This window comes from Panicum hallii, chromosome 3 (genome assembly GCF_002211085.1).
Source record: "Panicum hallii strain FIL2 chromosome 3, PHallii_v3.1, whole genome shotgun sequence".
NCBI classification, from domain to species: domain Eukaryota; kingdom Viridiplantae; phylum Streptophyta; class Magnoliopsida; order Poales; family Poaceae; genus Panicum; species Panicum hallii.
Window position 1 is genome coordinate 2,141,673 of NC_038044.1, and position 26,383 is coordinate 2,168,055.

General features: G+C 42.0%; 2 protein-coding genes across 8 annotated transcripts; both read right to left on the reverse strand.

Annotated features, from left to right (window-relative positions):
- Positions 1–909: 909 nt before the first annotated feature.
- LOC112886469 (putative B3 domain-containing protein Os04g0347400) lies at positions 910–4,106 on the reverse strand. Of its 3 annotated transcripts, none has more exons than XM_025952376.1 (8): positions 3,945–4,106; positions 3,707–3,842; positions 3,188–3,270; positions 2,821–3,109; positions 2,493–2,704; positions 1,939–2,208; positions 1,673–1,861; positions 910–1,326 (listed from the first exon to the last, which is right to left on the reverse strand). In XM_025952376.1, the coding sequence occupies exons 1-8, from the start codon at positions 4,020–4,022 to the stop codon at positions 1,078–1,080; spliced, it is 1,506 nt and encodes a 501-aa protein (XP_025808161.1). In that variant the 5' UTR covers positions 4,023–4,106; the 3' UTR covers positions 910–1,077. The 3 variants fall into 3 exon arrangements, with proteins under 3 accessions (XP_025808161.1, XP_025808162.1, XP_025808159.1); XM_025952377.1 differs by having other exon boundaries at positions 2,493–2,701; positions 3,945–4,105; XM_025952374.1 differs by having other exon boundaries at positions 2,493–2,716; positions 3,945–4,105.
- A 1,029-nt stretch (positions 4,107–5,135) lies between these two features.
- Positions 5,136–9,873, reverse strand: LOC112884373 (putative B3 domain-containing protein Os04g0346900). 5 transcript variants are annotated; one of them, XR_003227099.1, is made up of 9 exons: positions 9,743–9,873; positions 9,395–9,643; positions 9,059–9,141; positions 8,677–8,965; positions 8,356–8,576; positions 6,198–6,435; positions 6,047–6,101; positions 5,893–5,970; positions 5,136–5,519 (listed from the first exon to the last, which is right to left on the reverse strand). XR_003227099.1 is itself a non-coding variant. In XM_025949751.1 (3 exons), the coding sequence occupies exons 1-3, from the start codon at positions 6,307–6,309 to the stop codon at positions 5,271–5,273; spliced, it is 570 nt and encodes a 189-aa protein (XP_025805536.1). In that variant the 5' UTR covers positions 6,310–6,540; the 3' UTR covers positions 5,136–5,270. The 5 variants fall into 5 exon arrangements, 1 of the variants encoding a protein (XP_025805536.1); XR_003227097.1 differs by having other exon boundaries at positions 5,893–6,101; positions 6,198–6,342; XR_003227098.1 differs by lacking the exon at positions 5,893–5,970 and having other exon boundaries at positions 5,971–6,101.
- Between the last annotated feature and the right edge of the window lie 16,510 nt (positions 9,874–26,383).

Here is a 26,383-nt window from a genome sequence, read left to right on the forward strand (position 1 = left end):
AAACATAATATTGGGAAAACAATCATTTGTCTCATCTTTTAAATAGTCCAAGATTGCATAATCGAAAAGGAGAAAATAAAAATGGTGGTGCAAAGTTATATTTTTTTAAAAAAATATTTTACGGAGGGTACCATATTTAAGTTCCATTTTTTGCGTTTATATTTTTTTTTTTTGTAGAGGAACCTATGTTGAATGCTTTCTTTAGTAGATTTCAAGGGTCCATGAACCTTTGATTGATCTCCTATTCGGCTATTCCTCCCTTGCAAGATGAGTGACATTTTAGAGTTGTGTCTTAATTTGACTGTTTCTATTTTTAATCACAAATCACATTTTGTGTTGAGTTTGTATATCTGAGTATGATGCGAGCAGATCTATCTTGAAGGCTTTGAACCGACGTTTTCCAAATTATAAGTAGTCTAGAAACAATCATGTGATAGGTGCAGTGTCCGCACTAAAATATATACTCCCTCCATTTCAAAATGTAGGTTGTTTTGAATTTTTTAGATTCATAACTTTTGCTATGTATCTAGAAAAATATTATATCTAGATGCATAGAAAAAATTATGAATCTAGAAAAGTCAAAACGACCTAGATTTTGGAAAAGAGGGAGTAACTACATGAAATAATGGTCTCCATTTTCAAGAAATAAATACAAAAATACAGATCAGCTTTAGTTTTATTTTAGCATAATTTTTGATGTACCAATAAAAAGTTTACGATTAAGAACATACAGTTCAGTCAAGTATCAACTCTCAACAAGCCATCACAAATAAACGAAAACTTCAGTCTTGAGGGCAGTGATGCACAGACAAGCTGTGCTCATAGCTCTATGAACTAAAATTTTCAGGCTGATATAACCGCATGAATTCAACTATCATGCATTTTCCTTTCAATCACCATCCGATCCGATTCAGCTAACTCTGCTATGTGATTAAGCAAATCATCTCAAATGATACAACGGCATTGAAGCGTTCAAGCTAAGCACTTATACATTGTATGACAAGTTACTGTTAAACTTGTGCATCCCATGATAAGAACAGTTCACCCAGTGCTTTGCTAGCAAACAGATGCCATTCATCACTCTGGCGAACTGATGATGACATGCCACAGGGTGGTTTTAAAGATGTTGATGGTGCAGACCTCACCCACCTTGATCCTGTTCTCCCTGCAGAACTGCCTCCAGCCGGGCCCTGAAACATGGTGGCTGCTACCATCGTACGGGGCGACGCGCGCCTGCCACGACCTTGTACAGCTCATCGATGTCTTAAGCGTGACAGTGCAAGGTTTCAAGATCCCAATCGCCTCACAGAAGACCGGTGGCAAATACTGCAAGTGCAATCATATTGATCAACCAATGCAACTGATTTCTGTAAGCGAGTATCCATGTATTACAGTGAATGGATACTGACTGTAAGATAAAAGTTTCTATTCACTTGGCGTTTAATAGCATGCTCAGATGTTCTCGAAGTGCATATACATGACAGATGGCATACAACAGTCGATACTATGTCAAAATGAGTAATTCAATGTATTGATCTGCTTCCTATTGAGATAGCACATGTATGGCAGTTCATATTCTTGCTAAAATATGGAGCGAGTTTATCCTATTTGTTAGTTGCTCATATGAATAGAGGAATATTATCTAAAAAATTAGAGGAATGATTTTGCTTACAAGTCTATTTTCAACTGTGGTAGAGTTGATCTCCTTCTTTATCCAAGCGGGTGGCCCAATTTCAAAGACACATCCCCTAGGTGATGTCTTATTCAAAGCAGTCATTGAGACTTTTGGTCTCTTTTCACCTTTATTACTTGACTCGTTGTTCATCGTATTATGCTTCCTACTGGAAGCAGATGGGGTTTCCTGCTACGTTTGGTTATATGTTAATGTCGATACTTTTGATAAGAGAAAAGGGACATGTGCTTCAGTATTGAACTCACATTGCAGAGATGATTTATTGTTTCCTTACAACGAGTGGCAATGACGTCCCACACTGTGGTCTCGATGACAGTGAAGGTGCAGATGTCGCCTAGCTCGATACTGTTATCCAAGCAGAACAACCTCCAACCCTGTAGGAGCCTGTAGCCCATATCCTTGCGTTGAACAGCATGCACCTTCCAGGATTCGGTATTGCTCATTGAGGTCTTGAGGGTGATTATTATGCAAGGTCCGTGCAACCCAATTGCATCACAGAAAGGTTTTGCCAAAGCCTGCAACAATTGCAATCACATTGCTTTTAGTAAGAGGTCAGCGATTCACTATATATTACAGTCGATGAATACTGCGTGCTAGATCTGAACTCTGTGGGTTCAATAAAAAGTTCATCAAGTGTGACTACATGACAGATGCTATGCAACTGCTGATATTATATAAAATCCTCTTAGCATGCACAAAGAATAAAAACTGTTGACACAAAATCTCAAATGCACTCCCTGATGGCAACTCCATTGGGAATAGGATTTATCATATTCAACAGGGAAATGGTTGTGCTTACGAGTTCCTTAAGTGTGTTGGCATTGATCTGCTTCTTTACAAATAATGGCGGTCCAATCTCATAAACAGGTTTCATCCATGATGACTCCTCATTTATAGGAGTCACGATCCCTTTTGGTTTCTTTTCACCAGCACTACCTGGCACTTTGTTCTTGCAATGCTTTTGAATGGAAAAAGATGGTGCTTCCTGCCGCTCCTGCTCTTCAATTTCTGCTGATGTTGATACTTGATAAGACAAAAATGGACATGTACTTGAGTATTTAACTCGCATTCAAATTTATTGTTAACATATTATAAAAGTACCATAACATATGTATCTTTTTGCTCACCTTGTTTAGCTCTGGTTTCCTTGTGCTTGGAGTCTCTCTGGTATCCATCAAGACCAAACACTTTGACTGTAAACACCATGTTGCCCTCATACCTCAACAGCAGAGCATCAGCTTCAGTGATGTAATGAAACACCAGAAACTGTGACCAGGCACCTGCAAAGAACACATCTGACGAATTCTTCTCGAGCTCAATGTGAGAAACTTTGCCCAGGGGGCCGAAAATAATGGCTGTACGATTGTTCAAGTTCTCATCGGAGAGATATTGTTGCACAAACTCAGCAGGTATTAGCTGCAAGAACACATAAAAAGAGTAGAGTCAGGCCATTCCAATGATAGACAAACGAATTAGCAGCAACAGTCTGCAGACCAGCTTTTCCATGAAATCTCTCGAATGCACCCTGATGAACTGTGGCTTCCGGGAGGCATCTTTGCTGCTCGCGGTTGCTCCAACTGAACAGAAACGAGTTACAAACAATAAGTTTGGAGTGAATGCAAATTTATTTGAATAATTATGAACTGACTGCACCACAGCATGCAGGGAATTACAGAAATCTTGTTGCAAGCTTCTTGATCCCAATCATCTACCGGATCTTTCTTGTTTTACTCTTTGGAGAATCATATGTATATTTTCAGAGTCCAAGCAAATCACTGGCATTACTTATTTCTCTATTCTAACTTTTTTTGTTGGTAAGAAACGATCCTACTGCAAGAGGAGATCGAGAGAGTTTTCATTTACAGAGAAGAAAAAGGGTGAACTAGACAAGGAACCGAGAGATCTCATCGTGGCAAGTAAAGTATCCATCACAATCTTCTCAACGAGACATGGACACCATGAGAAGGTAATAAAGGCCCAAGATTTTGGTGTGGAGTCTTCACTCTTCAGTACCTGCAGGCGGAGAGGGAGCGGGGAGCTCCCTGAGGCAGCAGTTGCCACCCCGCTTCGACGCCACACGCGTCCGCGAACTCCGGCCACCCGCGCCCCAGGAACGCGCCGTCGCCGTCCCACCGGCGTCAGGGATGCGCTGCAAATCAACCGCGGCAAGATCGGGTCAGTTTCCGCGGCCCGGGCCGGAGCCACGTCGCCGGCGAAGGAAGGCGCGGCGCGACGGCGAAATTCCACGCACCAGGCTGTCGCAGGTGAAGGGCAGCAGCACCCTAGGGTGCTTGATCTCGGCGCCGCTGCGGCCGGCGGACGACGCCATGGTCAGGGTCGCCGGGGATGTGCGGGGACAAATGGCAAGGCTAAAGGCTTTGGGATTGGGACTCCGCCGCCGGCTGCAGCAGCGGTGAGGGAGTATTGTGAACACTTCAGTTACGTTTACTAACTTTTGACTGGCCAAGGCCAACCCTCGTACACGTAACTCCGGTCAAAAAGTTTGTCCTTTTTTGTTCAAAGAGAAAAAAGACCTGGTTCATACCAGCAGTAGTGTATTGCTTCCCGCCTCCTATTCTCGGAAATCATAGAAGACTTCCGTTGACAAAGGAAGAACACCGGGAATGGCGAGTGACTACATGGAGAGATTAGAGATTTTAGGCTGTGGGTGTGTGAGCTGACGGTATTTGAAAAGAAAGATTAGGGAGGCAACTGGAGTGACGGGGGAGGTAGGATTGTTTTGTAAACTTGCAATGGTAGTCATGGTTGCTAACTCGCTCATACCTTTTCACTACTTAACTATGGGATTCCGTTTTGTAAATACCAAGTCGACGGTCAGCATTGAAATGACTAAACTCATTTATTGAAATAGTACAATCTTTTTAGCATGATTTAGATATATTGATGATCCAAATCTTAATTTCCAAACTATCTCGGTAGATGATTTCATGTAGGATTGTGTACATCTCTCTGCAACTCTCTGTTGGGATCTCCAATCCATCCTGTGTTACCTTACCTCATCTTTCTGTTCCTTTGATGCAATAGGCTAATGCTCTGTTCCTGTATTGCCGGACAAGCTACAGAACCGTTTGGCACAGATATATAACTGAGATTGCAGCTACATAGGTGAGTTGCACAAGTAAAACCAAACTAATCTACTGTGACATCTGATTGCTTTCTCTGAACTTTAACTTTGAGCCAGAGAACAAATCTGGAATTGAAAATGGAAGGGATGGGCAGTATCATACATTTCATCACTCTAATCTCTGTCCCCATCTGATCTAATTTGAATATTTAACACACGCTAATTTCACGCAATGAATCAGGTGGCTGTAGCTTTGACCTGTAAATGGACCTAGCTAAAGGACACCAGGAAATAGCTCTACCCTGAAATGTTGAATTAAGCACTCAACAGGGTGGTCGATGTTCTGACAAACTTGAACAATTCATATTAAGAGTAGCATTACAGTGTATTTAACTGAAGTCAACGATGAACTGATGTACTATCATATTAAGAATATTAGCATCCCAGCGTTTTTAACAAAAGACACTGATGCACTGTTGTCAGTTCAATTGGTTAAAGCTTATCGACGCACAATGACGACATGCCAGAGCATGGAATCAATGATGTTGAAGGTGCACACGTCACTTCCTTGATCTCATTCTCCCTGCAGAACCTCCTCCAGCCTGACCCGACCTGGTGGCTGCTATGCTTGTATGGGAGAACACGCACCTGCCAAGACCTGGTGCTGCTCAGTGAGGTCTTGAATGTAACCGTGCAAGCTTCCCGAAAGCCAATCGCATCACAGAAGGCTGCTGGCACAGGCTGCAACAAGTCCAATAACATTGATCAGAAATTGATCACTGTAAGCAATCACTGACAATTTATATATCAAAGTGGATGAATTCATGCTCATGTGAGTTAGAGAATATGTTCATGAAATCAAGAGAAATGATACACAAGTTCTGATCTATGTCAAAATAAGTACTTCCATATATTAATTTGTTTACTTCTGTCTATCATCAGTTAAAGCATATAATGGAAGCGTTTCTGTTTCTCCATTGAGAAAGATAAGCTTGTCCAAGAAGTCCTAATGCCATATCTGGAAAATTTTCAGATCATATTCATGTTAAATACTGAAATAAGTTTATCCAATTCCTAAATTAGTCGCATCAACAGAATAACTGTTGTAACTTACAAGATATTTTTTAATTGTTTTGGCACTCATTTCCTTCCTTATCCAAGCCGGAGGCCCAATCTGGTAGATGCATTTCACCTGTAACGATGCCTTCTTTAATGAAGTGATGGAGCCACTTTGCTTCTTTTGATCTTCACTACCTGAGCTGTCATACCTGCTCTTTCGCTTCCTACTGGAAGGAAAAGGTGTTTCCTGCTGCTTCCATATATCTGTCGATGTTGATATTTAATAACACAAAAGGAATATGTGCCTTGATGGTTAACTCAAATTCAATAAATAGCATATCTGGTTGATATTTTCCTTACAATGGGTGATATTGACATGCCGCATCGTGCTTTCAATGATATTAAAGGTGCAGATGTCACCTTCCTTGAGACTATTCTCCTGGCAGAACCTCCTCCAACCCTGCTGAAGCATGTACCCGCTATCCCTGGATGGGTAACCATGTACCTGCCAAGATCCGCTACCATTGCTTGAGGTCTTGAGTGTGATCGTGCAATGTTCCCGCAACCCAATAGCATCACAGAAAGCATTTGGCAAAACCTCCAGTAATTGCAATCACATTGGTTTCAGTAAGCAGTTAACAGTTCATAATATATCAAAGGGAAAAAGTCCAAATTACTACCCTCAACTATGGTTGAAGTTCACATAACCCCTAAACTATAAAACCGTTTATTTAACCCCTTAAGTTTCAAAAAACAGCTTATTTTCACCTTTGGCACCTAACTAAAACTGGTTTTGACTATAGGCATAGTGGTTTTGTCTATTTTGAAGGATTAGAATGGCTAAGTCATCAGCATTGTCCTCTCTCCCTCTTCTTCTCTCCTCTCCCCTCCCTTCCTCTCCCTGGCTGCTGTTCTCTCTTGCTTCTTCTTCCATCACAAGCCACACGAGCCTGTGCATCTTAAACCATCGATCTTGCACAGCTAGAATTATGCAATCTACGCGTACAAGCAGCAAGCAACAAGTGCGGCCCCGGCAGTGGCAGAACTGGAGAGAAAATTAAAGTGGGGCCAGACAAACATATGGAATAGTCAATTTCATCCTCAAACTTTCAGTCGAAGCTCAGCTTCGTCCCTAAGCTTCCAAAATGACCATTTCAGTTCTTAAACTTCTCCATCCGGCTCAATTTAGTCCTTCATCCTACGTGGCATGCTATGTTGGCATACCTCGTCACATCTAGTCAACTATGGTTTATAAAAAGATAACTTTTCTATAAATTTGATCATTATAAAAGTTTCACCTTGACGAAACTAAAATGATGTACAATTTTTAAGGAAGGAAGTTGATCCTGAACATATTTATTATACATGTACAAAAGTTTCTTTTTGTGAAAAAAGATTCATGTAGACACAAGTTAAAGTTTTGTTGTGTCATCTTTAAGTATTGTGTACCAATGTGTGTTACTGCTAAAAAATAGAAACACTTAGATGCTAACATGGCATGCCAACAAGGCAAGACACGTAGAACGAAGGACTAAATTGAGCTGCATGAAAAAAAGTTGATAATTGAAACGGCCATTTTGGAAGTTTAGGGACGAAATTGACCCTTGATTAAGAGTTCGAATCAGCTATTCCGCCAAAGAAAAATATATTTTTATTTTAATTTTGCATTGATTTTCTACAAAAATTTGATCTACTTTTATCAATAAACCATATACTATACATTGGTTTTTTAATTGTTGAGGGGGGCCATGGCCCCTGCCAGCCCCCCCTCAGTTCCGCCACTGGGCCCCAGCCCCTCCCTGGCTCAACCAACGCCACTTGTCAACTCAGCCCACGCATGCCTCGTCGCTGTTCTGTTCCATCAGCCGCACACGCACAAGTTTGCAGGAAGCACAACAAAGCCCGAGCAGGAGCTGCAGCACACCAACCACTGCACGAACCAGCAAGTTCTCACCAGAGGCATAAGCCGGGAGATGTTGCCAGTGGAGAGTGCATTGGTGAGCAGCAAGCTTGCGGTGCTCCTGTTGCCATCGGCGCTGGAGCTCGCCCATGACAGTTGACATGAGCAGCAGCGCACTGTGTCCATGTGTCCAAAATAGTTACAGTATGATCAAAACTGGTTTTAGTTGGGTATGAAAGGTGAAAAGTGAGCTGGTTTTGTAAAGATGGGGGTTTAAATAAAGTTGAGGGGGCCACGTGAACTTTGGTCATAGTTCGAGGTAGTAATTTGGACTTTTTCCATATCAGAGTGGACAAGTACTGACTGCTTGATCTAAGTTTCGACTTTTGGGTTCGATAGCAATCACTTCAAGTGCATATACATGATAAATGGTACACAATGGTCCAATACTAGTACCAAATTTTGTACTTAATATTTCGATTTGTTTCTTCCTGTTAGCATGTGCACATTTCATTAGAAATTAGAGCATAATTTGTGCCATACGATAGCAGATGTTCAGCTCATATTATTTTTGAACATACAATTTTATCTATTTAATAGGCAAAGGGTTGTTCTTACAAGACGACGTTTGAGTGTGTTGGCATTGATCTGCTTCTCTATCCAGGATGGTGGCCCGATCTCATAGACAGAGGTCTACTTTAATGATGCCAGATCCAGAGAAGTTTTGGAGTCTTGTGGTTTCTTTTCTCCAATAACAGTTGGTAAATTGTTCTTCAACTGCTTCTGAACGGAAGCAGATGGTGTTTCCTTCTGCTCTTGAATATGTGGCAATGTTGATACTTGATAAGACAAAAAAAGATATGGACTTTAGTATCTAACTCATTCAAATCTATTGCTAACAGGTTCAAAATATCATAAACATCTTAATAGTTTGCTCACTTTGTAGAACTCTGTTTTTCTTGTGCTTGGCTTCTCTCTGGTATCCATCGGGCTCAAAAACTTTGACTGTAAAAACCATGTTTCCCTCGTACCTTAACAGCAGAGAATTAGCTTCAGTAATGTCATGAACCCTGAGAAACTGTGACCAACCACCTGCGAAGAACACGCCCGAATGCCCCACTTCGAGCTTAATGTTATAAACTTTGCCAATAGGGCCCAAAATGATGGCCATACGATTGTCTAGGAGCTCTTTGGCGATGTACTGTTGCACGAACTTAGCAGGTATTAGCTGCAAGAAGCAAGAACACATAAAGTGAGTAAAGTAAGGCCATTCAGTAAAAAAAAAGTGAGCAGAACAAACTGTTAACAACAATCTGCAAACCATCTTTTCCATGAAATCTCGTGGAAGCACTCTGATGAACTTTGGCTTATGGATGGAATCTTTGCTGCTCGCGGTAGCTTCAACTGGAGAAAATATGAGTTACACCAAAAAAAAATCTGTTAGGTCTCTGAGACATTACTATCTCTCTGGCTCCATCATTTTTTAAGGCAAATACTGGGAAAAGATCCGACTGCAACAAGAGGCTTTACATTTTACAAGGAGAAGAAACTACCACCGAAAAGTTTCAAAATGTTGCCCATAATTTCTGTGAGACATGGATACCAATGAGAAATTGGGAAGAAGTGGTCCAAGATTCCCATGGGGAATCCTCCGCACCTGCAGGGGGAGCTGGTGCGCCGCCGAGCTCCCTTAGGCAGAAGGTGGCGTCGAACGCCTTGGCGGAGAGGACGCCGCGGCCGCGGTGGCGGAGGACGAGGAGCCCGCGAACTCCGGCCACCCGCGGCCCAGGAACGCGCCGTCGCCGTCCTGCCCGACCTCGACGGGCCAGATGACCTTGCCGCTGGCTGGGCCGACGATTAGGGCCTCCTCCGCGCCGATTTCCACGGCGACCTCGTCGGGGATGCGCTGGGGATAGGGCAGCAGGATGAGCCGGTCAGTAAAAGATGTACATGCTTCCGCGCGCGCGCGCCGGCATTCGAGCGCGACGGCGTCGGTGGCACTAACCAGAGCGTCGCAGGTAAATGGCAGCAGCACGCGTAGGTGCTTGGCCTTGGCGGCGCCGCGGTAGCCCGGCGAAGCCATGGCCGGGCGGCGGCTTGCTCCGTACTACTAGTAGTGACTAGTGTGGTCGTTTGGTACCCAACCGGTCAAAGTTCGGTCTCCGCAACGCATTTAGTGTTTGCCTGGATACTGGATACGGCTGCTAAAATTATGACACCAGTTTTTTCGAAAAAAGTATGACTTCTTTCAAAAAAAAAGTATGACTTTGACAAAAAAAAGTTGGTGGCCAGAACTAGAAAAATATTTTTCTGTAAGTGGGGATACTAAGAGAAAATATTATTTAGTTACAAACACATCAGTATATAATTCTCTCAACATTATAATGTAACTTAAGAGAAAAGCATGTACCTTTTGTTGGAGTTCTTAGCAAGACTACACGTAGGTGCTATTTCTTTGCTTGCTTGTGTGCACGTGGCCTTGCACTTGTTTCTTCAAGAGTAACCAGAGTTGAACTTGGTGTAACCCATGGTGTAACAGACAGCGTAATCGATGCATCTGACTTAGATATGGTTGGGATATTCTCATCATTAAGTAAAATGTTTGTAAAGTTTGACGAATTTTGAAATATATTAGCTATTGAGGCAACAATCTGAATTTTGTACGGGAAGTGGCTGTTGGCCGGCCAAGAGCCGATATATTCCTCGGATAGCTCACTTGGAAGCCACTTGGAATTCTTGTCAGCTCTCTAGTTTCTACTGGCAGGATTCGTGCAATGTCGGCTGTAGGAAAGGGAAAGCTGATTGCTTCTTGTCACGTGGCTCCCCAACGGCCAGAGACTACAAGAATCACAATTTCCAAAATTCACCATATACTTTTACAATTTTCTATTAAAATAATATTATTTTAAGATATATCAAAACATATCACTAATTCTTAATATTTTATTTGCAAACATATTCATACATTCATATTTTTATCGAAGAAAAACATTTTACTACAAGAGGATTTTCAACAATTTCTCTCTCCCCAATCTGTGTTGGACTGATAATGTCATGTATGATTATCACTAATCACTCCTATTTATCAATTTTCTTCTCCCTAATGCTGTTAAAGTTTGTAACGCGATGATATTTACTGGAGTAGTTACTAGGATGATTTGTATAACAGAAATCTTGATTCATATCTTACTCAAGGTGCTTGCCCCACTAAAATGTCATACACTGTTCAATTGATAGTTTGGCAAAATTAAACCTGCTGTGAGATAATAACATTTATAGTTGGAATCATACTACCATCACTAGGTACAAGAATTTTTTCCAAAGAGTTTAAGGGCAATGTTTATACTTAGGTGGTCTGAGGCTCATTAGGGACACAATGAACTCCCTTTTGCTCAAATGCATATTTTAGGATTCATATTGGTCAAATTTTAACTTTGGCCATCAATATGAAAAAATAAAAGAATTGACAATTAAGATAGATATTACTAGATTCACGAGGAACAGCATTTTCAAATATTTAATTCTTTGAAACGTTATAATTTTATAGAAATTATTGGTGAAAAGGCCACACATTGCTACTATACTGGTATCTATTCAAAGCAAAGCTATTATACTGGCACATATATTTCATAAGAAAATTGCTCGTGGAGGGAGAATTGCAAAGGGTAAAACCGATTAGGGAAAAACCCACTGTTCGGATTTGAGTGAAAGAAAATGCAACTCCTTCAATCCTAAGAAGTCGATCTGACCTTCTCTCAAATGCACCAAATATACGTCTATCATAATTTCAGTGGATCTTTTTTGCACCACTCTTCCATATCTATCCCTAAATAAATGCACACTAATCAATCACATCTTATACACACCTTAACTCTAGATTGATGGACAATATATTCTTTTCACCCCTCACCTTAATTCTTGTATCCAAGTTCGAATAAATTTGTCATTGAGATCTAAGGGAGTCAGTGTTTCTGTTCTCAAACGGAAAGTGCAAATTAATAAAAAAAAGCAATAGGTAAATATCCTTATAAGATGAAGTTGGAAATCAGCTTATTGCCACATGGTCGCTGGCACTCCAAAGGATACCTGGATTTGTCCGTCATCGGGAGTGGTGTTTATATATATGCATAACACAATACAAGGAGAGATGTATTGATATGCACTAGTTTCGTGCAATCATGCACTCCTATGGTAGAACCAACCTGAATTATACCGGCTCAAGTACGCGAGTCCACTCCCGAGGGCTCCAACGTGCTTCAAACGGCATAATCCCTTGGCCTGTTGGGTAACGTCCCGATAAACCACCGATACACAGGATCAAATAAGGTTACCTCACACGAAGGTGAGTCCAGAGATACAGTCACCAACATATTTTACATCACAGGAAATTACCATACTAGAGTTTCCAACAGTATGAAGTTTCAAATTTAGAGAAAACATTACAAACTGTTCAAGTTAAGGTTCTTAGCAGCGGAAAACATACGCGACGATTCCTAACACGTCGTCCAGACGGATGCCATGCTAAGCTCGGGCACGACATCACTCGATATCACCAGTGCTGGCCGGGGACAGATCCCATTCCACGGACCAATCATCTGGAAGAGCACAGGGCCAAGGCAGGGAAAGAGTAGGGTCTTCAAAGACATCACCTGAAAAACATATAGCTAGCAAGACTGAGTATACTAATACTCAGCAAGGCTTACCCGGTGTGGCAGAACCAACCTGAATTATACCGGCTCAAGTACGCGAGTCCACTCCAGAGGGCTCCAACGTGCTTCAAACGGTATAATCCCTTGGCCTGTCGGGTAACGTCCCAATAAACCACCGATACACAGGATCAAATGAGGTTACCTCACACGAAGGTGAGTCCAGAGATACAATCACCATCATATTTTACATCACAAGGATTTACATTACAAGAGTTTCCAAAAGAAGTACGAAGTTTCAAATTTAGATAAATTATTACAAACTGTTAAGGTTATGGTTTTTGGCAGCGGAAAACAAACGCGATGATGTACAGCACGTCGTCAAGGCGGATGTCATGCTAAGCCCGGGCACGACATCACTCGATATCACCAGTGCTGGCCGGGGACGGATCCCATTCCACGGACCAATCATCTGGAAGAGCACAGGGCCAAGGCAAGGGAAGAGTAGGGTCTTCACAGATATCACCTGAAAAACATTCAACTAGCAAGGCTGAGTATACTAATACTCAGCAAGGCTTACCCGGGATTGGGTATACTTAGCCCATAACTAGACTTATGAAAGCTTTTAATGGCTCTGGGTTTAATTTTAGCTGAAAAGCAACAAAGAGTAGATCCTTAATTTCAATTTTTAGCTTTCAGATTCTAGTTGATTATCCATTCTAGATAAGCACCTATATCTACTCAAGCAAGGTAAGATCTTTAGCCAAACATCATCTTTGATAATCATAACATTGCTCTTGTTACTCTATGTGGTAAAGGGATCAAGCAGTCTCAATCTTCGTGAGAAGCGGACGATTCTGAATCGAATTTTCAACCTTGCAAGGTAAACCTAACTCACACGCTTGGAACACCAAAGAGTCGTTCCGAAGCAACCGTTTGCCTTTCATTCCAACTCGTGGATCAGATCCACCACAAGCGACTGCAGGACCATACGCACACCCAATGTGTGCAGGACGTACGTCTGTAGCGCGACTACAAAACCCGTACTCCTGGTTGCCCTTGCAACACGTATTCCCCAGTCGAATCAAGTAACCAAAAGAACCAAATACATGTGGTGGGAGGTATGTCCACTCCTCGGGCCGATTGGCTACTAGGCTTACCGCTTACCCAAAATTCACGGCATGTGGCTAGTACTTTCAAACGCTTAACCCGCACTACCACACACTGCAACCTTATCCAATTCAGCAACACAGACGGGGTATCATCTCAACCATGATACCTCACAAATCTCCCGTCCGTCATCCTTATAGTGATTACAGGAATGTAAACATTACAACTCCTATATCGCGCGAGTGACAGGAAATCACCCGACTTCTACCGGCCCTATTTAGCAGAGCATCTAAGCGATAAGGACTCGGGTACAATACATTGGATCCTAAGATTCATGCATCTAGGGTTTCATTACAACTCCTAGACTTAATGCAAGATATAATATAAATAAACGTAGATTGTAGTTTAAATAAAGTAATGGGATATGTCCGGGGCTTGCCTTTACTGGTGAGGCTAGGGTTAGTCAAGTTAATAACGTCCGAACTTTGGTTCGGGCCTTCAGAGAATTCCCTGACGAAGTTCTCGGGATCTTCAGAATAACCTTCTTCTGGTTCCGGATTAGCTGTTAATTTCCGTCGGCGGGAGAGATCGAGTCTACATGATATGCAAGATGGAGTTCAATGGATGCACACACTTCCATCTCAATTCATAGTAAAGTTGCAATCCAAAAGCTACCACTCAAGAACTCATGGTATAAAAAGGAATCTAAGCCTTGAATTATAAGTATTAACTCATGACTAAAGCATCAATTTAATTGAAAACAGAAATTAAGTACTCAAGTTTAAATTAAATTTAAAATTGAATGTGAGTCCTAGATAATTAGAGTTATAAAGTTTTGAAAATTTAAACACAGGTCACTTGCATATTTAAGGATTCTGATTAAAAGATTTATTTAGATAGGCTTTACTGAAAAGATTTAGCAAATTTTTATATAAAACAAATGGAATCGATCAACTTATAAGAATTAAATTATAAAACAAGATTAGGTTTGAAAATTTCACATCACTTCATACTTAATCTATGGAGATTGCATATCAAAAATCATAATCAACAAAGTTAACATGTAGGAACAAAATTAGAACTATGGATAGGATATTACACTTCCATGTCTTGGATTTAACATAGATTCAAAAGTATTTAGTTTCATATCAAACTTACTTAATAGAAATTGTAGAGTTCAAAATCTAGTTTTAAAGAAAACTGGTTTTGTAATTTTTGGAATTTCCTACAATTTTCTATTGAATTTACAAATCAGCAGCATCACTTCACATGAAATAACGATTACCCTTACACAGAGGTCCTCAAACTCTACTATTCCCATGGGTCTAGACTTCGCAGAAAACCCCCTGAGTTTGCCTTAATTGCTGCACGAGGTCCCTCACCTGCAACAAAACAGAGGAGGCGCTGGGGTCGATTCCATGGGGGTAGATGGAAATCTTTTAATACATTTCTTGAGTTGAGAGACATGGAAAACATCGTGAATGGCAGCCAATTGAGATGGAAGGCGAATTTTGTAAGCCACGGGGCCACAAACCTTAAGAATCTCAAAGGGTCCAACATACCATGGTGCTAATTTCCCTTTTACGCCAAAACGTTGAACACCCTTGGTAGGAGATACTCGGAGATAAACAAAATCTCCTACTTGGAATTGTAAATGTTTCCTTCTTTTATCTGCATAGCTTTTCTGTCTGGACTGAGCTGTTTTGAGATTGGCTTGAATAACCTTGACCTTATCTTCGGCTTCTACAACCAGATCGGGTCCGAAGATTTTGCGTTCACCGGTCTGAGACCAATTCAGAGGAGTTCGACATCTGCGACCGTATAATGCTTCAAATGGAGCCATCTGAAGACTAGATTGATAGCTGTTGTTGTAAGAGAATTCGGCCAAGGCAAGACATTTGTCCCAGCTTGTACCATAATGTATAACACAAGCTCGGAGCATGTCTTCCAGTATTTGGTTGACTCGCTCAGTCTGTCCATCAGTTTGGGGATGATATGCAGAGCTTCGAATCAGTTTAGTTCCAAGAGCAGACTGCAACTGTTCCCAGAAACGTGCAATGAATTGGGGCCCTCGATCAGAAATAATGGTTTTGGGGACACCATGCAACCGAACAATTTGATCCAAATAGACTTCGGCATATTTCTTAGCTAAGTAAGTGGTATGCACGGGAAGAAAATGAGCCGTTTTGGTAAGTCTATCAATGATTACCCATATGGAGTCATGCTTTTGAGATGTATTGGGAAGACCAACAATGAAATCCATACTAATGTCTTCCCATTTCCATGTCGGAATGGGTAATGATTGAAGTGTACCAGATGCCTTGAGATGACTGGCTTTAACTCTCTGACACGTATCACACTCGGATACATACTTGGCAATTTCCCTTTTCATTCTGGTCCACCAAAAATTCTGTCGAAGATCTTGATACATTTTGGTACTACCAGGATGAATAGAGAATTTAGATAGATGTGCTTCATCAAGGATTTGTTTGCGAAGTTGAGGGTCTTTAGGTACAACAATTCGATTGTTGAACCACAGGACTCCTTGATGATCGGTGTGAAAACACTTATATTTAGCTTCTCCCTGTGATAGCTTTAGCTTGATATTGTTGATACCCTCATTATGTAACTGTGACATGATGATTTTATCTCGGAGAGTAGACTCGATCGATAGCAGGTTCAGACTACCTTGAGGAATGATTTCTAAATTGAGTTTCCTCATCTGATTGCAGAGAGTGTCACTGATGGTTGCTATGGACAAACAGTGACAACGTGCCTTGCGGCTAAGAGCATCTGCAACCACATTGGCCTTGCCAGGATGGTAATGTACCTCAAGATCGTAGTCTTTAATCAGTTCTAGCCAACGCCTTTGCCTCATAGTTAAGTCAGCTTGAGTGAAGATATACTTGAGGCTCTTATGGTCAGTGTAGATGTTACACTTAGCACCCATAAGATGATGTCTCCAGATCTTGAGAGCATGAATAACTGCTGCCAATTCAAGATCATGAGTTGGATAATTTTGCTCATGATTTCGAAGTGCTCTGGATGCATAAGCAATGACCCGGTTGTTTTGCATAAGAACACAACCAAGGCCAGTTCCAGAGGCATCACAGTAGACATCAAAAGGCTGAGTATTATCTGGCTGAGCTAGTACTGGGGCAGTTGTCAGAAGTCTTCTCAAAGTGTGGAATGCTTCATCACACTTATTATCCCAGCGGAACTTAACTTCTTTCTTAAGTAGCTCAGTCATAGGTTTGGCTATCTTGGAGAAGTCTGGAATGAATCGGTGATAATACCCTGCCAATCCAAGGAAACTTCGAATTTGATGGACTGAAGTTGGAGATTTCCAGTCCATAACCTCTTGGACTTTAGTTGGATCAACCGATATGCCTTCTCTAGAAATAGTATGTCCCAAAAGTTTCACACTATCCAGCCAGAATTCACATTTCGAGAATTTGGCATAAAGGCGATGATCACGCAGTCGTTGAAGCACGACACGTAAGTGATTAGCATGGTCTTCTTTAGTCTTGGAATATATCAGAATATCATCAATGAAGACCACGACGAATTTGTCAAGTTCCGGCATAAAGACTGAATTCATGAGATACATGAAATATGCCGGTGCGTTGGTGAGCCCAAACGACATAACCAGATATTCATAAAGTCCATATCTGGTTGAGAAGGCCGTTTTTGGAATATCACAAGGCCTGATTTTAATCTGATGGTAACCAGAGCGTAAGTCAATTTTGGAGAATACCTTTGCTCCAGCTAGCTGATCGAACAGGATGTCAATGCGGGGAAGAGGATACTTGTTTTTGATGGTAACCGCATTGAGTGGACGATAATCAATACATAGACTTAGGCTATTGTCCTTCTTTTTAACGAAGAGAGCGGGACAACCCCAAGGTGACGCACTTGGGCGTATGAAACCTTTATCAAGGAGATCTTGGAGTTGGATCTTCAGCTCGGCCAATTCATTTGGAGGCATACGATATGGCCTCTTTGAAATAGGAGCAGTGCCAGGTTGAAGCTCAATAATGAACTCGATGTCTCTATCTGGTGGCATTCCAGGCAAATCATCTGGAAAGACATCGGGATACTCACAGACCACTGGAATATCTTTTACTTTAAGGTCTGTGATAGCATAAGCGCAAGAATTTAGATATTCTTGCTGAGGCAGATAAAGGGTAGTGGCTCCGTGATATGGTGAATCAATTTCAATAACTCGGGAAGAAATGTCCAGCAGTACTCCATGTTCTGTCATCCAATTTGTCCCGAGTATAACATCAATACCTTCTAAATTTAGCAGGACCAAATCAGTTTTGATTATTTTACTTCCTAACTGAATTGGCACACTTTTAACCATTTGGTTAGAAGTAATCCTTCCTCCGGGGGTAGAAATCATATATGACCCTTTAGTAGGACAAAGATCAAGTCCTATTCGGGTACCGCAGTTGTTACTGATGAAACTATGAGTTGCTCCTGAATCGAATAATGTAACAACTGGTTTGTGGTGTATTGAGAATGTACCCGACATGATAGGAGCTCCATCCGGAAGTTCTGCAAGGGTGGTGAAATTAATTTGCCCTTGGCGGACTTGCATCATCGATCTTTTGCCCTTGTTCTGGTTATTCTGACTGGAACTTTGCCCTTGATTAGATTTCTTGGGCTGCGGACAATCTCTGATAAAGTGATCCGCACTTTCGCAATTGATACCGTGATCAGTGCTGCTTCTCTGTTGGACTTGTTGAACAGTTGGCCGTGGGCCAATTTGTTGTGGTTGTTGTAGAAGTACAGGAGATTGATACTCTCCTTGTTGTTGAGGCGGCCTGAAAACAAGTTTGCCGATCAGGGTATTTTGCTGTGGCGCTCTAGGCGCTACATTCGGAATCAACTGATACTGCGGGGGTTGAATGCTTGCAGGTCCAGCGGAGATCCTTCGCTTCTTTTCGGCACGATGTGCCGTGATACAGTCCTCCTGAGTCAGAGCCATGTTGACCAGTTCACTGAAGGTATTTGCCTTAACAAGATTCAGATGTTCTTTGAGCTTAGTACTCAAACCTCGGCGGAAACGATCTTGCTTCTTGGCATCACTATCAGCATGATAGCCCGCATACTGACACGGGTGATTAAAGGCCTGTGCATACTGCAGTACGGTGCGGGTGCCTTGAGTAAGTGCTAAGAACTCAGTCAGTTTCCGTTCCATCAGCCCTTCAGGTATATGATGTGCCCTAAAGGCATTCCGGAATTCTTCCCAGGAGATAACATGGCCATCAGTTTGCATAGCACAATAATTATCCCACCAGATACGGGCAGCTCCGTGCAATTGTTGTGCAGCAAAGTAAGCTTTGCTAGATTCCGCACAGGGGATCGTAAGAAGAGTAAACTTGGATTCAATGATGCGGAGCCAAGCATCGGCATCCAAAGGTTCCTCCGCTTTGCTGAACAGCGGGGGCTGGGTACTGAGGAAATCTTGATATGTTGCCACCTGAGGTTCATCACGACCTCGTGACTGCTGGTGTTGCTGATTTTGCTGTGCTTGTACCAATAGGTTGAGAAGTTCAGTTTGCCGAGCCATAACCTCAGCTAGATGTGAAAGTGATAGGGATGGTGGTTGGGAATTGCTGGATTGATCTGCCCGGAAACCTTCCGGGGTTCCACGTGGGGCTCCAACCATCTGAAACAAGGATTCGGATGATGAGATTCATTTACCCTGCTAAGAACTTACAAGGTAAATGGAACGAAACAAGTGATTCTGATAATAGCAAAGGCTGGAAATCAGAGAGATACCTAAGATACCCAACTAAAAGATCCTATTGGAACCATGCTAAAAACAACTAACATGTCACCTATCCTTAGGAAAGCAACAAAAATTAAACACCCATTTTGTTGATTAGTGTATCATGCATGCACGTTCTACTCGTCCTCACAAACCAAAAACAACTGCCGAATATCTTCGGACTTACGTGGTTAGTTTCGGTGGCATAACATATACGTCTCTCCCTATTAACTAGTCGATAAATCCTGTCCGTCCTAATTTCGTAATCGTGGTTAGTGTACCTGCAGAAAACCACAATATATATCCAATGAACCTTTCATGCCAGCATGTCATGAAAGCGTTCTCATTCATTACTGTTCACTATAGAAACAGTATCTGTACAATTACCGCCGTACAGACAACGTTAGCATACGTTGCCGAAACAACGTATTCACGGGGGTACCGCAAAATGTGGGGGTATTGCTGTTCATACCCTGTACCTGACCATATACTCCCAATGTAGTCAACCGAAGTTGGTACGTTGGCAGCATCTCAAGTAGGCCACTGCTTGAGAAACAGCGTTCGGTTCGCATCACCGACGGGAAGGCCAAGCTCCCTCAGTTGGCTGAGGATCCTTACCTTCTTACCTCACGATCGAAGGTGTCGTTACAGAAAGTAAAGTTGGGTTGTACATAAATTTAAGTTTTGACAGAAAAGTAATGCTGGTAGTTAGAGTTATATATATATACTATAGCCACCTGTAATTCCCTTAAGTATCACCCTAGGGCTTTACGTACTAAACACAATCCTTAACGAATCCAACGTAATTTTGCCAAACATTCTGTTGGTCAAACTTTTATACTAAAAGCATTTTTAAGGTAAAATATATCTCCAGAGTAACCTTATAGCTCTGATACCAGCTGTGGCAGAACCAACCTGAATTATACCGGCTCAAGCACGCGAGTCCACTCCAGAGGGCTCCAACGTGCTTCAAACGGTATAATCCCTTGGCCTGTCGGGTAACGTCCCAATAAACCACCGATACACAGGATCAAATGAGGTTACCTCACACGAAGGTGAGTCCAGAGATACAATCACCATCATATTTTACATCACAAGGATTTACATTACAAGAGTTTCCAAAAGAAGTACGAAGTTTCAAATTTAGATAAATTATTACAAACTGTTAAGGTTATGGTTTTTGGCAGCGGAAAACAAACACGATGATGTACAGCACGTCGTCAAGGCGGATGTCATGCTAAGCCCGGGCACGACATCACTCGATATCACCAGTGCTGGCCGGGGACGGATCCCATTCCACGGACCAATCATCTGGAAGAGCACAGGGCCAAGGCAAGGGAAGAGTAGGGTCTTCACAGATATCACCTGAAAAACATTCAACTAGCAAGGCTGAGTATACTAATACTCAGCAAGGCTTACCCGGGATTGGGTATACTTAGCCCATAACTAGACTTATGAAAGCTTTTAATGGCTCTGGGTTTAATTTTAGCTGAAAAGCAACAAAGAGTAGATCCTTAATTTCAACTTTTAGCTTTCAGATTCTAGTTGATTATCCATTCTAGATAAGCACCTATATCTACTCAAGCAAGGTAAGATCTTTAGCCAAACATCATCTTTGATAATCATAACATTGCTCTTGTTACTCTATGTGGTAAAGGGATCAAGCAGTCTCAATCTTCGTGAGAAGCGGACGATTCTGAATCGAATTTTCAACCTTGCAAGGTAAACCTAACTCACACGCTTGGAACACCAAAGAGTCGTTCCGAAGCAACCGTTTGCCTTTCATTCCAACTCGTGGATCAGATCCACCACAAGCGACTGCAGGACCATACGCACACCCAATGTGTACAGGACGTACGTCTGTAGCACGACTACAAAACCCGTACTCCTGGTTGCCCTTGCAACACGTATTCCCCAGTCGAATCAAGTAACCAAAAGAACCAAATACATGTGGTGGGAGGTATGTCCACTCCTCGGGCCGATTGGCTACTAGGCTTACCGCTTACCTAAAATTCACGGCATGTGGCTAGTACTTTCAAACGCTTAACCCGCACTACCACACACTACGACCTTATCCAATTCAGCAACACAGACGGGGTATCATCTCAACCATGATACCTCACAAATCTCCCGTCCGTCATGCTTATAGTGATTACAGGAATGTAAACATTACAACTCCTATATCGCGCGAGTGACAGGAAATCACCCGACTTCTACCGGCCCTATTTAGCAGAGCATCTAAGCGATAAGGACTCGGGTACAATACATTGGATCCTAAGATTCATGCATCTAGGGTTTCATTACAACTCCTAGACTTAATGCAAGATATAATATAAATAAACGTAGATTGTAGTTTAAATAAAGTAATGGGATATGTCCGGGGCTTGCCTTTACTGGTGAGGCTAGGGTTAGTCAAGTTAATAACGTCCGAACTTTGGTTCGGGCCTTCAGAGAATTCCCTGACGAAGTTCTCGGGATCTTCAGAATAACCTTCTTCTGGTTCCGGGATTAGCTGTTAATTTCCGTCGGCGGGAGAGATCGAGTCTACATGATATGCAAGATGGAGTTCAATGGATGCACACACTTCCATCTCAATTCACAGTAAAGTTGCAATCCAAAAGCTACCACTCAAGAACTCATGGTATAAAAAGGAATCTAAGCCTTGAATTATAAGTATTAACTCATGACTAAAGCATCAATTTAATTGAAAACAGAAATTAAGTACTCAAGTTTAAATTAAATTTAAAATTGAATGTGAGTCCTAGATAATTAGAGTTATAAAGTTTTGAAAATTTAAACACAGGTCACTTGCATATTTAAGGATTTTGATTAAAAGATTTATTTAGATAGGCTTTACTGAAAAGATTTAGCAAATTTTTATATAAAACAAATGGAATCGATCAACTTATAAGAATTAAATTATAAAACAAGATTAGGTTTGAAAATTTCACATCACTTCATACTTAATCTATGGAGATTGCATATCAAAAATCATAATCAACAAAGTTAACATGTAGGAACAAAATTAGAACTATGGATAGGATATTACACTTCCATGTCTTGGATTTAACATAGATTCAAAAGTATTTAGTTTCATATCAAACTTACTTAATAGAAATTGTAGAGTTCAAAATCTAGTTTTAAAGAAAACTGGTTTTGTAATTTTTGGAATTTCCTACAATTTTCTATTGAATTTACAAATCAGCAGCATCACTTCACATGAAATAACGATTACCCTTACACAGAGGTCCTCAAACTCTACTATTCCCATGGGTCTAGACTTCGCAGAAAACCCCCTGAGTTTGCCTTAATTGCTGCACGAGGTCCCTCACCTGCAACAAAACAGAGGAGGCGCTGGGGTCGATTCCATGGGGGTAGATGGAAATCTTGTACAGGGAAAAGAGCTCAGGGAGGCACCTCACCAGATGGTCGCCGGGGGAAGTCGAGCAGCACACCAGGAGCCCATTTTGGGGGTCGCAAGGTGAGCAGGAGGGCCAAAAGAGAGTCCTCGGTGGTGGGGAGGTGGAGCTCCGTGGAGCAGACTGCTCCGGCCGGGGAGGGCAAGACGGTGCAGGGACCCGAAGGCGAGGGTTGGAGCGGCCTGAAACAGAGGGGCGGCGCACAGCAGGGAGGAGATGGCGGTCTGGCGCAAGGGGAGCGGCAGCGAACAGAACGAGAGGAGGAATTGAGGGCGTCAGGAGATGGGGAATTTCTAGTGGAGGCGGTCCTCTGTGGCGAAGCAGCTCGGGGTGGAGAGGGCCGCAGCAGGGATGGACAGGAGGCGCACTGGAGGGAGGTGGCGTGGGGAGGTCGGCCACGTACAGCTCGGGCGGCAGCGGCAGACACGTAGGGGCGCGAGGAAAGGCCACGGAGGCGGGCTAGGGCAAGGGGCAGGCCTAGGGCGACGCCTAGGAGAGAGGGGGGGGGGAAGGGGGGCTGCACTGCCGGCTTGAATTTCAAGAAATTGCGGCGCCGGAACAGTGAAAACAGGGGAGCAGAGAAGATTAACCAGAGGAAGAAGAAAGGTTGGGGACGACTGGACCAAATTGTGATTTTCCAAAATTCCAGGGACCTATCTGTAAACCAGCGATAACTTTTAAACTAGAGCTCAAAAGGAAAAGTGTCCAAAATGAAAGTTGTAAAACTTTTCAAGTTCTACAACTTTGTTTTAGGGTTTGAATTCAAAACTCAAAGTATGCAACTTTATTTTGAAATTTTGGACTAACTTTAAGTTTTATAAAGATTTGTCCTTGTTGCATATTTTACACACAACTTGGGCCTAAATGCAAGTTTTCAGAACTGTGATGATTACTTGCATTCTTATAATTTGGCCCCTAGTAACTTTTGAAAATTACTTTTGTAACTCATGCATTTTACACAAAAGGACTCGTATCTTTATAAAATTACACATAAGGCCTTATTTCTACAAATACATCCAACCTTATACATTTCAACACATGCATTACATTTCATACCTAATGTGATACAAATTGACACCTAGGGTGTCACACCCAGGATTGGGTATACTTTGCCCATAACTAGACTTATGAAGGCTTTTAATGGTTCTGGGTTCATTTTCAGCTGAAAAGCAACAAGAGTATAATCTACTTCCAAGTTTTAGCTTTCAGATTCTAGTTTCATTAGCCATTCTAGGTAAGCACCTATACTAAACAAGCAAGATAGAGATTATCATCCATCAAGATTATTCCATCAATAATTACACTTTTTACTCGATGTGGTAAAAGGGATAAGCAGTCTCAATCCTCGTGAGAGGCGGACGATCCGAATCGAATTTAACCTTGCAAGGTAAACCTAACACACACGCTTGGAACATCCAATGATCGTTCCGAAGCAACCGTTTACCTTTCATTCCGGGTCGTGGATCAGGCCACCACAAGTGACTTGCAGGACCGTACGCACACCGTATATGTGCAGGACATACGTCTGTAGCGCGACTACAAAACCCGTATTCCTGTCTGCCATGCAGAACGTACTCCCACAGGTCGGTGCGTGTGAACATAACATAAAGATCGAGTGGTGGAAGGTATGTCCACTTGCCGGGCCGATTGGTTACTAGGCTTACCGCTTTACCATATTTCATGGCATGTGGCTAGTACTGTTCAAACGCTTAGCCACCACTACCACATGGATCGGCCTTATCAACTTTTAACAAAACAGACAGGGTAAAACTTCAGGTCATGATACAGCACATGACCCTGTCCGTCATCCTTATAATGGTTGCAGAATAGTAAACAAGCAACTCCTATATCGTGCGAGTGACAGGAAATGACCCGACTTCTACCGGCCCTATTTAGCAGAGCATCTATCCGATAAGGACTCAGGAGCATTACATTGGGTTCCTAGTATTCATGCATCTAGGGTTTCATTACAACTTCTAGACTTAATGCATAAGTATAGATAAATAGACATAGATTGCAGTGTAAATAAAGTAGTGGGATATGTCCGGGGCTTGCCTTTACTGGTGGGACTGGAGTCAGGAATGTTAGTATTATTATCTTCCGAACTTTGGTTCGGAGCTTCAGATAATCCCTTGGTGACGTTCCCTTAGTCTTCAGAAACATCCTCTGTAGACTTCTGGGAGATCTTGTAGGTACCGTCTGCGGAAGTAGTCGTATCTACATGCAATGCAACATTTCATTCATAGTGTGCACATAAAACTACCTTACTTCACAATACAATTGCAATCCAGCATTCATATAACACACTATTCACATAATAACCAATAAGATTTGAAGTTAAACTTAAATAGAGCTATAGGTGGACAACTAATTAGAATCGGCTACTCGTTGAAGATTACAACAGAGCCGATTGGAAGCAACAGAGGTTTAGCCGATGGAAAAGTGCATCGGGTTCCTAGATGATCGATGAAAGCATCGATTACTTTGGCAGAAGGATGATTCCTAAAGCAATTGTCTTAACTGAGATGTGCTTAAGTGTTATCCTAGGTAACCAGGTGTGTTTGTATCGACTCGATTACGTCAGCACAACAATTGTGTGACGTACAGCCGATTGGAATGTGGTTAAGGGTGTGTGACCGATAGATATATAGCTGATTCCTCAGCCGATAAATCGGCTGATGGAAGTGTGTGGATAAGGATGGGGAAACTAAGGATCGATCGGCCATATTTGACCGATACAGAAAACGACTAGAATTGGCTTGGATCGGCTGATAGCAAAAATCCTAAGGTTGTGTGTGCATCTCCGATACATCGACTATGTGCAGCCGATGTAGGACAGAACAAAAGAGTGGTATCGGCGGTAGCCGATACTAGAAAGGTAACAACCATGTCAGCTAACCAACCGATGGTAGGAACATATCAAAAGAAAAGCATCGGTTGACAGTTGTTACACAGAAACATCATAGACCTAAAGAAAACGGATGCTAAGTGGTTGGGTTGATAACCTGATACTGAAGCATAGCTACAGAGATGTATTAGCTAAGCAGCAAATACACCTGAACTAACAAGGATCTTTATACGAAAAGGGCCTTAAGGAGATTGCAATCAAGACGAGAACAATGTCTTGATGGCAGGGATATGAGCACTCATATGAAAAGTTTAACGAAACATCACATATTTCTATTTAAGATCTATATTCTATGGCTTACTTTTCAGTTATAACACAAGCATACAATATAAAGCACAATAAAACATTCATTCCTTAACATTTGACCTAAATCACCCATCAAAGACTTTCACTCAAGATCACAACATAAAACTTGTAGGTCTTGACTTAGGGTTTCAAACGAAACTGATTTTACACTTTTATGAACTTCTTACGAAAATCCATGAAATGTAGAAGTTCATTGGTTTAAAATAAAGAAGGTTCTGAAAATCTTACAGAAAACAACCTAGAACTTTCTAAATCGAAGCAATTAAGTCACTGGTCGGGGATAACAGAGAACAGGAAATAACGACGATATTCCGGTAAAGGAATCGCCGGCATTAGAAAAATTCAGTGAAACGGGGCAAACCTTGGGTTAGCCTTGGTTATGAAGGAGAACAGACGGAAAGTGAAGTCCCGTGGCGATAGGATCGACGAAGAGAAAAGCTCGACGATGACGAGACTCCATGAATGCCGAAGAAGTTTG

What these genes read in the sequence shown, in the direction of transcription:
- LOC112884373 (XM_025949751.1), bottom strand. Translation starts at nt 6,309, where the DNA reads ATGCTTCAGCAGGGTTGGAGGAGGTTCTGCCAGGAGAATAGTCTCAAG. An exon ending in GCATGTCAATATCACCCATT is followed by an intron (nt 6,102 to 6,197) that starts GTAAGGAAAATA and finishes CAACATCGACAG; the next exon opens with ATATATGGAAGCAGCAGGAA. An exon ending in AAACAATTAAAAAATATCTT is followed by an intron (nt 5,520 to 5,892) that starts GTAAGTTACAAC and finishes GACTTGTTGCAG; the next exon opens with CCTGTGCCAGCAGCCTTCTG.
- LOC112886469 (XM_025952374.1), bottom strand. Translation starts at nt 4,022, where the DNA reads ATGGCGTCGTCCGCCGGCCGCAGCGGCGCCGAGATCAAGCACCCTAGG. An exon ending in CGCTCCCTCTCCGCCTGCAG is followed by an intron (nt 3,271 to 3,706) that starts GTACTGAAGAGT and finishes GTTTCTGTTCAG; the next exon opens with TTGGAGCAACCGCGAGCAGC. An exon ending in CCAACACACTTAAGGAACTC is followed by an intron (nt 2,209 to 2,492) that starts GTAAGCACAACC and finishes CAATTGTTGCAG; the next exon opens with GCTTTGGCAAAACCTTTCTG.